This window comes from Kogia breviceps, chromosome 18, assembly GCF_026419965.1.
Source record: "Kogia breviceps isolate mKogBre1 chromosome 18, mKogBre1 haplotype 1, whole genome shotgun sequence".
Classification (NCBI taxonomy): Eukaryota; Metazoa; Chordata; class Mammalia; order Artiodactyla; family Physeteridae; genus Kogia; species Kogia breviceps.
Window position 1 is genome coordinate 2,024,937 of NC_081327.1, and position 12,636 is coordinate 2,037,572.

General features: G+C 51.3%; 1 protein-coding gene across 1 annotated transcript; it reads left to right on the forward strand.

Moving 5' to 3' along the window:
• Positions 1–6,101: 6,101 nt before the first annotated feature.
• On the forward strand, positions 6,102–11,661 carry LOC131744809 (zinc finger protein 835-like). Its single transcript, XM_067020056.1, is given in 4 exon segments — positions 6,102–6,320; positions 7,366–7,457; positions 9,628–11,157; positions 11,160–11,661. Coding segments are annotated over 2 exon segments (1,566 nt in total). The 5' UTR covers positions 6,102–6,320; positions 7,366–7,457; positions 9,628–9,669; the 3' UTR covers positions 11,238–11,661.
• The last annotated feature ends 975 nt before the right edge of the window (positions 11,662–12,636 follow it).

Genomic DNA, 12,636 nt, shown 5'->3' on the forward strand with positions numbered 1-12,636 from the left:
ACAACCTTGTCTTTTTCCTGATCTTAGTGGAAATGGTTTCAGTTTTTCACCATTGAGGACAATGTTGGCTGTGGGTTTGTCATATATGGCCTTTATTATGCTGAGGTAACTTCCCTCTATGCCTACTTTCTGGAGGGTTTTTATCATAAATGGGTGTTGAATTTTGTTGAAAGCTTTTTTGGCATCTATTGAGATGATCATATGGTTTTTATTCCTTAATTTGTTAATATGGTGTATCACATTGATTGATTTGTGTATATTGAAGAATTCTTGCATTCCTGGGATAAATCCCACTTGATCATGGTGTATTATCCTTTTAATGTGCTGTTGGGTTCTGTTTGCTAGTATTTTGTTGAGGATTTTTGCATCTATGTTCATCAGTGATATTAGCCTGTAGTTTTCTTTCTTTGTCATATCTTTGTCCGGTTTTGGTATCAGGGTGATAGTGACCTTGTAGAATGAGTTTGGGAGTGTTCCTCCCTCTGCTGTATTTTGGATGGCATGTAGTTGCTTGTAGTAATCTCTCATGATCTTTTGTATTTCTGCAGTGTCCGTTGTTACTTCTCATTTTTCATTTCTAATTCTGTTGATTTGAGTCTTCTCCCTTTTTCTCTTGATGAATCTGGCTAATGGTTTATCAATTTTGTTTATCTTCTCAGAGAACCAGCTTTTAGTTTTATTGGTCTTTACTATTGCTTTCTTCATTTCTTATTCATTTATTTCTGATCTGATCTTTATTATTTCCTTCCTTCTGCTAACTTTGGGGTTTTTTTGTTCTTCTTTCTCTAATTGCTTTAGGTGTAAGGTTAAGTTCTTTATTTGAGATGTTTCTTGTTTCTTGAGGTAGGATTACATTGCTATAAACTTCCCCCTTAGAACTGCTTTTGCTGCATCCAATAGTATCACCTATTTTTAAAACTGAAAAAAACCAGATGTTGACAGCAACATCCTTCATCCCAGAGAGAATGTGGAAAGCACATAAATGGTCTTCAGTTGAGGATTTGCTAAATAAATGTAAGGTATAATTTAGGTACTTGCCAACTTTGGACTTCTTTAACCAATAAGGGATAGAGAGATTCAAGCCATATTTGGGAATACATTTTAGCATGATAATAATTATGCGTGAAAGGGGTTGACCCTGAAAGAAGATGTCTGGAAACAACGTCACTTGAGGAGTAGTTGAAAGATCTTTGCATCTATTTTTTATGGAGGAGGAGTGTGTGCAATTCCAGTAGTGTGTGTGGAATTAGACCCCAGACTATATCCGATCCCTTATATTTATGTGTGTGTGTTATAGATTACCCAAAAAGTGAAGCTAATTTTCCACCCTTTCTTGCATCCACCTGTCTTGCAACATTTCCATTTTCCCACTCCTTGAATCCGGACTGTACCTATAGTTTGCTTTGGCCAGTAGAGTACTGTGAACATGGAAATGCATCCACGTGGAGTCTGGGACTCAAGTGGTGTTGCAGATTCTGCTCACACTCTTGGAACCCCACCAAGCTGCCATGTGGACAGGCTCGGGCTAGCCTGTTGGAGCAGAAATGAGCCATCACAGGTGAGGCCACCTTAAATGAGCCAGTCCCCAGTCAGCCTGCGGCCGACCAGTGATGCAGGAGTGGGCCCGGAAAGACCAGAATAACTGCTCAGCTGAACCCAGCCCACGTCTATCGAACGAAACCACAGCTGTTGTTTATAGCCTCTGTATTAGTTGCTAGGGCTGCTGTAACAAAGTACCATGGACTGGGGGGGGGGGGGGGCTTAGGAAAGAGAAATGTATTGCCTCACAGTTCTGGAGGCTGGAATTCTGAAACCAAGATATCAGCAAGATTGGTTCTTTCTGAGGGTCTTGAGGGAAGATCAGTTCCAGGCTTCTCTCCTTCCCTTGTGGATGGCCTGTGTCGCTTTACATCATCTTCCTTCTATGCCTGCCTGGCTCTGTATCCAAATTTCCCCTTTTTATAAGGACACCTGTCCTATGGGATTAGGACCCACCCTAATGATCTAATTTTAACTTGATTTCCTCTGTAAAGCCCCTACCCCCAAATAACATTCTGAGATACTGAGGGTTAGGACTTCAAAATATCATTGGTGGGAGGGGATGGGAGGGAGACACAATTCAGCTCATAACAGGTAAATATAACTTTATAAAGAAAACTATTTTAAAAATCACATTTATCACTTATATGTGGAATCTTTTTTTAAAAAAATGACACAAATGGGAATTTCCCAGCGGTCCAGTGGTTAGGACTCAGCACTTTCACTTGCTGGGGCCTGGGTTCAATCCCTGGTTGGGGGACTAAGATCCCACAAGCCACATGGTGGCACGGCCAAAAAAAAAAAAAAAAAAAAACCACAAATGAACTTATGGTTACCGAAGGGGAAAGGGGAGGAAGGGATAAATTAGGAATTTGGGATTAGCAGATACAAACTACTATGTATAAAATAGACAAACAAGGTCCTACTGTATGGCACAGGGAACTATATTCAATACATTGTAATAAATTATAATGGAAAAGAATCTGAAAAAGAATATATATATTGTTTTACATATACATATGCAAATATATTTTTATATATATGTATATATAACTGAGTCACACCAGAAACTAACACAAACTTGTAAATCACTATACTTCAATAAAAAATAAAAACAAAAATATTTAAAGGAAAAGAACTTTGAGCTGTTTCCATTGTCCATTCTTTGAGGAAAATGTCCCCTCTCATGATTTCAGCAAGGGCGGACAAGTATCCATAAACCCTTGAGAGTGAAGATAATATTGAGTTGGCCAAAAAGTTGGTTCGGTTTTAAGTAAAAATAAGACACATTTTTTCATTTTTCCCATGAACTTTACTGAAAAATATATTCATTAACTGAACAAACTTTTTGGCCAACCCAATTTGTATCACTGTAGTAAAATCACCACTATTTTTCATTCAAAAAAAATTTTTTTTCTTGGTATAAATTGCACTATTTCTCCTTTTCTTTGGTAAAATCATACTTGGTGTTGTCTATCCAAACTGAGGCTAATTTTAGTTAAAAACCACCATGGACTTCTGCTTCTGGCCAAGTTGGAGTAACAGGGACCAGATTTTCCCTCCCTTATGAAATAACCATAAAAGGGGCAAAACATACAACATAGTGCTTTTTAAGACAGTGCACATCAGGCTATGAAGGACAGTGGGACATGGGAAATGAATGAAGGGAGCCCTACAATTTCCCTGGCTTACTATCTTAAGAGCGTTTCTAGGTCACGGTGCAGGGGGAGGAATCCAGACAGAGCCCTGTAGACCCCCTGAGTTGAAGAGATGGAGCTGAGAATCCAGGAAAACCAACGTGGCCTGAGTTCCTAGGAAAGGGTACTGAAGCGAATAGGGCCACCCGGAGATCTGCAGAGGGTCCCCCTTGAGCGCTTCTCAGAACCATGGTCCAAGGCCAGGGAAAGAACTTCCCAAAGGGGTTAAGGAAACAGTGTTCAGTACTCACACCAGACAGGCACACATAGTATCATAAACGCAGACTATTCCAGCTTTCTTTTTTTTTTTTTTTTGGCCGCGCTGCATGGCATGTGGGATCTGAGTCCCACCATCAAGGATCAAACCCCGGGGCCCCAGAAGTGAAAGCGCTGAGTCCTAACCACTGGACCGCCAGGAAATTCCCTCTTCCAGCTTTAAAAGATATAAAGCACAGCAGCGATTGCCTCGCACATTCAGGAAGTGTTCTTAGCATGGCCCACAAGAACCTGAATTACCCAGCCTACACTTCAGCCTCATCTCTGGGCCCTGCCTCTGTCTCGTCAGTTTATTGCCAATAAACTGCTATGTAACAAATCGCCCCTCCACTCAGTGGCTTGCTCCTGGCTTACTCCGGTTGAAGCCCAGAAGCACTGTACGAGAAGTTCTACTACTCTGGGTCCACTGTGCTGTGAGAAGACCCAAGCGAGCCACATGGAGGTGTCTGGCCAGTCCCAACACCCACTGCATGGAGAAGAGCCAGGCCCCAGCTGTATGGACCAACTGAGCCATCCCAGCCATCCCTGGCTTGTCACGCCACCCCGATAAAGTCCCACTGTGGGGCAGAGATGGAGCCCTCCCTCTGTGCCCTGCTTGAATTGCTACTAATAGAACGTTTTTTACCTAATAACCACAGAATAATGAAATGAGCATAATAAAATGTTTTTCTTCATAATACTTCCACATCATATACTTGAATAGAAAGGTCCTTTCCTGTATTTGAGTAATCCCTGCCTTTTTTTAAACAGGGGGTGGAAAAAAAAGCTTTTCAGTAAAAAAAAAAACAACAAAAAAAACCCTTCAGCCTTCTGAGCTCCCTACATGGTTTATGAGGAAAGTGTAAGAGGCGTTTTTTATTTTTATTTTTAAAAATTAATTAATTTTTGGCTGCGCTGGGTTTTCGTTGCTGTGAGTGGGCTTTCTCTAGTTGTGGTGAGTGGGGACTGCTCTTCATTGCAGTGCGTGGGCTTTATTGCAGTGGCTTCTCTTGTCGTGGAGCCCTGGCTCTAGGCTTCAGTAGTTATGGCACGTGGGCTCAGTAGTTGTGGCTCATGGGCTTAATTGCTCCACGGCATGTGGGATCTTCCCAGACCAGGGCTCGAACCTGTGTCCCCTGCATTGGCAGGCAGATTCTTAACCACTGAGCCACCAGGGAAGTGTCCTGATGTTTTTTAACTATTCAAACGTAAAACTAAACCAGAAAAAATTTTAAAACCTTGGTGGTTTAAAACAACAATCCTGGGCTTCCCTGGTGGCGCAGTGGTTGAGAGTCCGCCTGCCGATGCAGGGGATACGGGTTCGTGCCCCGGTCCGGGAGGATCCCACGTGCCGCGGAGCGGCTGGGCCTGTGAGCCATGGCTGCTGGGCCTGTGCGTCCGGAGCCTGTGCTCCGCAACGGGAGAGGCCACAACAGTGAGAGGCCCGTGTACCACAAAAACAAACAAACAAACAAACAAACAAAAAATAAAACAACAATCCTTTCTTCTCATGCTTACAGGTCTGTGGATTGGCTGGGAGGCTCTGCTCCATGAGTCCCAGGCTTGGAGGGGCAGTGGGCGTGTTCTTACCATGCAAGGCCAGAAGCTTCCAGTAGGATGAGGGGAAACCCACAATGCCTCTGGACATCTACACATAAAACAAAAACTTGGAAGGTAAAGAAAGCACGAGTCCAGTGGAGTGAGGGAAGGGGGGAGGGGTAAAATAGGGGTATAGGATTGAAATACAAATTACTATGTATAAAATAAATAAGCTACAAAGACATATTGTACAAAAAAAAAAAAAAAAAAAAAAAAAAAAAAGACATATTGTACAACATAGGGAATATAACCAGTATTTTATAATAACTATAAATGGAGTATAACCTTTAAAAATTTGAATCACTATGGTGTACACCTGAAACTCGTATAATATTGTACATCAACTATACCTCAATTAAAAACAATAAAAAGCAGGTGTCATGGTTTAACAGGCAGCCTTGGGAGTATGGAAAATAATACGGTATCTCACAATCTGTAGCATGTTGATTCTGGTGACATACATACGTCTTCCCATTGTATATTCACACGTTTCTCTGCTTATAATCGTTTGCCCACGTCAATGGATTTGTCACCTTTTATGCTCTGGTCTAGAATTACATCACATCTCTGAGACAAATGACTTCCATGGCTTAAGGGTGAACTGTGGGTTGCAAACTCCAGCTCAAGCCCTTTCTGTGCTGTGTGGCCTGAGGTGACTCACTTAGCCTCTCTGATCCTAAGGGTCTTTTTTACCCTCACCTGTGGACTCCGCCCCCTCCTTGAGGAAGAAGGGTCCCGCCCCCACATTACTGGCCCCGCCCACCATGGCGCCCAGGTCGTGGTGAGCGGAGCTCGGGTAGACACGCCCAAGCTCCGCCCCCAGCCGCCCTGCCCTCTTCGGGCCCCCGGAGCCGCTGAGATTCATCATCTCATTGTGTGCAGTCGCATGGCCTTCTGGGACTTGTAGTTATCACGACAACGGCGCTGCGTGCCCGAGTCACCGTGCAGGCGCAGCGCGGCGCCTTCTGGGAATTGTAGTTCTTTGAGGGACCCGAGCGAGCCGAACTCTCCCAGTGCGCACGCGCAGTCCGGGCCGGCCTGACGCTTGGGCCAGTTTGTGGCCCGTACGTCCGCGCCACCGTGGGACGAGGGGTCACCGGGGCTCCGTGTGGGCCGGATAGGGCCAGAGACCGTGGAGAAACTGACCCAAACTCTCTAGGCTCGGCGGGAGCCGCCCAAGGCCTTCAGAGCTGGTCCTGGAGGCGAGGGCGCCGCGGTGCGCATGCGCGAGTGCGTGTACGCTTGTCCCCTGTGTGTCTGTGTGTACCGGTACGATGCCGACTCCAGCGGCGTGATCCTGTGCCTGTGAGGCCTGCCCTGCGTGCCAGTCCAGAACTTTGTGCCGGTGCGGGCGTGTAGCTATGTGTGTCACTGTGCGTGTAGGCCCGCCTGTCCCATCTGTGCATGAGACTTAATGTGAGACCGTCCCCAAGTGTCACCACATGTTTGCACGTGCCTGACCCTAGCGGCCTGTGCCCGTGAATTTGAGCATTTGGGGACCTCCGCCTATCTGTGACTTTGGGCATGTGTGGAACTTGTTCTCCTAGGTGGGTGTGAGGTGTATAATTCCACAATTCCTGTCTGTGCTACTGCGTAGGGTGGCTGGGTGGGTGTGCCTGCCAGCATGGAGCTGGATGGTCCGGGTGTGCCTGAGCGGAGGGCTGTGCACAGGATATTGATGAGAGACACTACAAGGATGGGGTGCTGTGCGCGTGGGTGTGTGGGTATGCGTGTCTGCGCGTGGGGAAGACCCTGCAAACCTGCGGCTCTGGACATGTGTGGAGCTCTGCCCACCGCATGACTCTCCATGTGAATAGGGATGCACTGTGGGCGGCATATGAGACTTTGTTGTATGTGTACCCATGTGTACATGGGCAGGCGTGACCGCGGACGCGCTTGGAGTTGTGTGGTTGTGTGAGACTGCCTGCCTCCTTGTGTATGGGAAGGACTGTGCCACAGCATATAGGTGACTGTGTAAGGGCACCTGAGGGCCAAGGCAGGGGGTGGTATAACTGACCCCCCCCCCGTGTGGTTGCTTGCAACTCCATGTGTGTGTCTGTGTGTGATGTGACATGTGTGTCTGCCTCTGAGCATGTCTCTGTCTCCCTTTTGGTTCCTTGCTTGTGCACCTGACTGGCTCAGGTGTACCCCACCCTGAATCCACTTACCTTCCCCACGTGCACACAGAGGAAACACCCTGCGTTCTTGCTCCACCCACCCACCTGTGCCTGCCCCAGCATCTTCCTTCAGGGGTCCCTGTTTCTTTCTCTCACAGATGCTGACGAGACCCACTGAGGCATGTGTGGCCACGGCAGGGGCCACAGCCTGAGTGACATGGACAGGACCCGATGCTCCCAAAACCATGAGGTGAGTACCACTGCCTGCTCTGGGGACCGAGTCAGGCCCCATTCAAGCCTGAGGGCTGCCTGTGGGGGTGGCACCAGAACTTGGACTGGCCCCATTTGGCTCCCACCAGCAAAGTTCTCACCTCTGCACAAAGACCCTGCATGATCTGGCCCTCACCCTGCCATATCTAATCTCCCCTGCTCTCCGCCTAGGTCACTCTTCTCCAGCGCCCCCCAACCCTGCCCAGCCCCTTAACTGTTCCTCCATCACCTCCATCATGGTCCTGGCTTAGGACCTTTGCACTTGCTGGGCTCACGGTCCGGAATGCTCGCTCCATAACTTCCTCCGAGTCTCGGCTCATTGAGCCCTGCACTGGGGGACAAGCATTCCAGGTAGATGGAACGGCCAGTGCAAAGGCCCTGTGGCAGGAGCATGCCTGGGATGTTTGTGGAACAGGGAGGATGCCTCTGGCTGGAGCAGGGCAAGCCCAGAGCAGGTGAGGGTGTTGTAGAGGCTGAGGTCAGGGAGAAGCTGTGCAGGCCATGGAGAGGAGTGTGGCATTTATGGAGCCATTAGTGATTTTTTAAGAAGTATTTATTTATTTGGCTGCACAGGGTCTTAGTTGCGACGTGTGGGATCTTTAGTTGCTTCATGTGGGATCTTAGTTCCCCAACCAGGGATCGAACCCGAGCCCCCGGCATTGGGATCTCGGTGTCTTAACCACTGGACCACCAGGGAAGTCTTGCCATTAGTGAGATATATATATATATATATATATATTTTTTTTTTTTTTTTGTGGTACGCGGGCCTCTCACTGTTGTGGCCTCTCCCGTTGCGGAGCGCAGGCTCCGGATGCGCAGGCTCAGTGGCCATGGCTCACGGGCCCAGCCGCTCCGCGGCATGTGGGATCCTCCCGGACCGGGGCACGAACCCGTGTCCCCTGCATCGGCAGGCGGACTCTCAACCACTGCGCCACCAGGGAAGCCCCATTAGTGATTTTAATTGGGAGAGAGAGGAAGAGGAAAAGCTCTGGAGCTGGCCAGCCCAGGTGTGGGTGCTGTTATTGCCACTTCTGGGAGCCTCACTGAGGAATAAAAGAGCTTAAAGGGTGCTGGGCACATAGGTCTGTGTTCAGCGGGTGCTGGTTATTTTGGCCACTATAAGAATACACCCGAGTTGGCTTCAGAGTGGCCGGGACCAGTGCCTCTTAGATGTTCCTGTGCCCACAAACCACCCGGGGCTCTTATCAGAAGGCAGATTCCAAGTTACCAGGCCTGCAGAGGGGCCTGGTCTCGGCGCTTGTCCTGGGCAATGCTGATGCTGCTGGGCCTTGGGCCAGGGTGGAGCGGTATTGATTTCAGAGTGGAAATCTAGATCTCTGTGTTGACGGCTGTCACTCTGTGTGCTAGTTAAGATGAAATGTCTCCTCCCGGTCCGGACATGTGGCCCGCCCGCCCGTGAAAACTTTCACTGGCTTCCTGTACCTGCTATGTGTGTTCTGTGCACCACACATAACCTGCTCGTCGCCACCTGTAGCTCGTCTTTGCTGGGGTTGGGGTGGGGAGCACCAGGGGGATGAGGGGAGCTCAGAGCCTTTTGAGAGAGGCTCCGGCTCAGCCTGTGGGTGTGACTTTGCATACAGCAGGGAGCAAGCTGGAAGCTGGTTGCTGCTGGTGGGAGACAGACACAGGGCCTTCTGGACCCACGTGAGCAGGGTCTTTCGGGGAGGGGTGTGCTGCTGGTGATACCAGGAGAAACTCATCACCCCTAGGATGGCCCCCACTTGGCCCACCCACCCCAGGGGGTTGAACCCAAAGCAGGTCACTGACTGCTCTCCACACGTGCACATAGTCACAGGCACCAGGGATTAGGACTTCAGTACATCTTTTGCATGGACGCAATTGAACCCGTAACAGCAGGGTTTAGAAACATTTTTGTTGTCACACCTGAAGGCATCCAGTGAGTAGAGGCCAGGGACGCTGCTCAACATCCTGCGATGCACAGGATGGCCCCGCAACAAAGCGTGATCTGACCTAGACTGTCAGTAGACGGACCCTGCACTGATCCTTTTCCAGCTCGGGACAGGGGACAAACCTGTTCCGTTTTTTGTTGTCTTTCCCTTTTTCTTTCTCTCCTTCTTTCCTCCTCTTCCTTCCCTCCCTTCCCTCCCTCCTCTTTCTTTCTCATCCAGTAATGAAGATGTGAAATCGAGGCAGCAGCTCGCAAAGCCGGGATGGAAGGACTCTTGACGGTTGCTGTCCAGCCAGACTCTGAGTTGGAAGAAACCCCGAAACACGAAGGTCATTTCAGGGATGACCGGGAGAAGCAGGAAAGTTGTTTGAAACAGGAGGTCCACAAGGAAGACCCCACTGAAGACTGCGTCCCAGAGCATGGTGAATGCACCAGAACCCTCAGGACCAGATCGAGCCCCCCAGCTACCCAGGCTGACCGCAGGCCCCAGAGGCGTGGCACACCAAGAAAGAGCCCGACCCAGAAGAACACAGACACCAGCGCAGAGGAGGAGGAGGAACGAGGTGGTGGCACCAGAAAGCCGTGGAAGTGTCAGGACTGCGGAAAGGCCTTCAGCTACTGCTCGGCCTTCACCCTGCACCAAAGAACCCACACGGGGGAGAAGCCGTTCTCCTGCCCCGACTGCGGCAAGGCCTTCGGCCAGAGCGTGCACGTGACGCTGCACCGGCGCACGCACACGGGCGAGCGGCCCTACGCGTGCGGCGAGTGCGGCAAGGCCTTCAGCCAGGGCTCCTACCTGGCGGCGCACCGGCGCACGCACACGGGCCAGCGGCCACACAGCTGTGCAGACTGCGGCAAGGCTTTCGTGCGCCCCACGCACCTGGCGCAGCACCGGCGTGTGCACACGGGCGAGCGGCCCTTCGCGTGTGGCCAGTGTGCCAAGGCCTTTCGCAACCGCTCCTCCCTGCTGGAGCACCGGCGCATCCACACGGGCGAGAAGCCGTTCGCGTGTGCACAGTGCGACAAGGCTTTCCGCCTCTCCTCGGCGCTCATCCGCCACCAGCGCACGCACACTGCCGAGCGGCCCTACGCCTGTGGCCAGTGCACCAAGGCCTTCACGCAGATCACGCACCTGGCGCAGCACCGTCGCGTGCACACGGGCGAGAAGCCCTACACGTGCCCCGAGTGCGGTGCGCCCTTCAGCCAGAGCGCCTCGCTGGCCGAGCACCGGCGCATCCACACAGGCGAGAAGCCGTACGCGTGCGCGCAGTGCGGCAAGGCCTTCACGCAGGTGTCGCACCTGAGCCAGCACCGGCGCGTGCACACTGGCGAGCGGCCCTACGCCTGCCGGGAGTGCGGCCGCGCCTTCAGCAACCGCTCGCACCTGGTGCGGCACCACCTCGTGCACACGGGGGCGCGGCCCTACAAGTGCCTGGAGTGCGGCGCCGCCTTCAGCCACGTGTCCTCCCGAATTGAGCACCAGAAGGTCCACACCGGAGAGAAGCCCTACCGGTGCGGGGACTGCGGCCGCGCCTTCAGCCAGGGCTCATCGCTGACGCTGCACCGGCGCACGCACACCGGCGAGCGGCCCTACGCGTGCCCCGTGTGCGGCAAGGCCTTCCGTAACCGCTCCTACCTGATCCAGCACCACATCGTGCACACCGGGGAGAAGCCGTACGAGTGCAGCGGCTGCGGCAAGGCCTTCGGCTTCTCCTCCGCCCTCATCCGACACCAGAGGACGCATGCTGACGAGAAGGTGGGGGACACGTTTGCCCAGCTGCCCTACCTGACTCAACACCTGAGCTCCAACCGGGAGGAGGAGCCTGTTGACGGTGGCGGTCCTGCACAAACCGTGGTGGACCAGCCCGAGAATGAGGGCTGAGGGCTGCCAGGGCCTCCTATAGGCAGGCACCCCACTGAGCCTTTTATACCTCGTGCTTGGGCTCTCAGCACTAGCGGGTAGATACCCTACCATCCCCATGTTGCCCATGAGGAAACCAAGGCTCTGGGAGGCTCTGTGGGGTGCCGGGGTGCCCGAAATCACACAGGAAGGATGTCACAGGGTCAGGACTGGACCTCGCATCTACCAGTCACCTCCACCACCTCCCTGGTTCAAAATTCTAATAGTGACCCATGAAAGTAGACCCGAAGATATATCTGTGGGTCTCTGGCCAGCCTTTTGATTGTTCATTTTATGACTGAGTAGACATTTGGTCCACACATTTAAATAAATAAAAGGTTCAGTTCCTTTGGTGCAGTTGGCATGGTAACAGGGAGCATGGGCTTAAGAATAAATGTGGGGGGATTCCCTGGTGGCGCAGTGGTTGAGGGCCCGCCTGCCGATGCAGGGGACATGGGTTCGTGGCCCAGTCTGGGAGGGTCCCGCATGCTGCGGAGCGGCTGGGCCCATGAGCCGTGGTCGCTGGGCCTGTGCGTCTGGAGCCTGTGCTCCGCGGCGGGAGAGGCCACAGCAGTGAGAGGCCCGCATACCGCAAAAAAAAAAAGAATAAAATGTGGGGACTTCCCTGGTGGTGCAGTGGTTAAGAATCCGCTTGCCAATGTAGGGGACATGGGTTCGAGCCCTGGTCCAGGAAGACCCCACATGCTGCAGAGCAACTAAGCCCATGCACCACAGCTACTGTGCCTGCACTCTACAACCTGTGAGCCACAACTACTGAAGCCTTTGCACCTAGATCCCGTGCTCTGCAACAAGAGAAGCCACCCCAACGAGAAGCCCACGCACCACAACAAAGAGTAGCCCCCGCTCGCCGCAACTAGAGAAAGCCCACACGCAGCAATGAAGACCCCACACAGCCATAAGTAAATAAATAAATTTATAAAAGAATAAATGTGGATCCCTAGGACTGAAACAGTGATTCCAAAATTAGAGAAAAATGAGCAGATAACTCCAGGGCAGGGAAAGTTGTTTTAGAAGGAAGCACCTCTCCCCTGACAGACCTGTGGAGAGTGGTTTTTAGAGTGGGCCCCAGTCTTTTTTTCAGTATGAGGAAATATCTCCCCTTTCCAGATGTTTTTCCCCAACTCAAAAGTCCTGACTTTCATGGTTGTGTCTGTTAGCTCTTGGCAAGTAACAAATCGCCCAGAATGTCCGTTTAGTGTTTCCCATGCAGGGTGGTTCCGGAGGTCTGGACCAGGTTCATTCGATGTTGGGAAGGGGAGGGCCCGCCGTACCAGCCTCTTTCTCGGACTTCTGGTTGTGTGGGAGTGG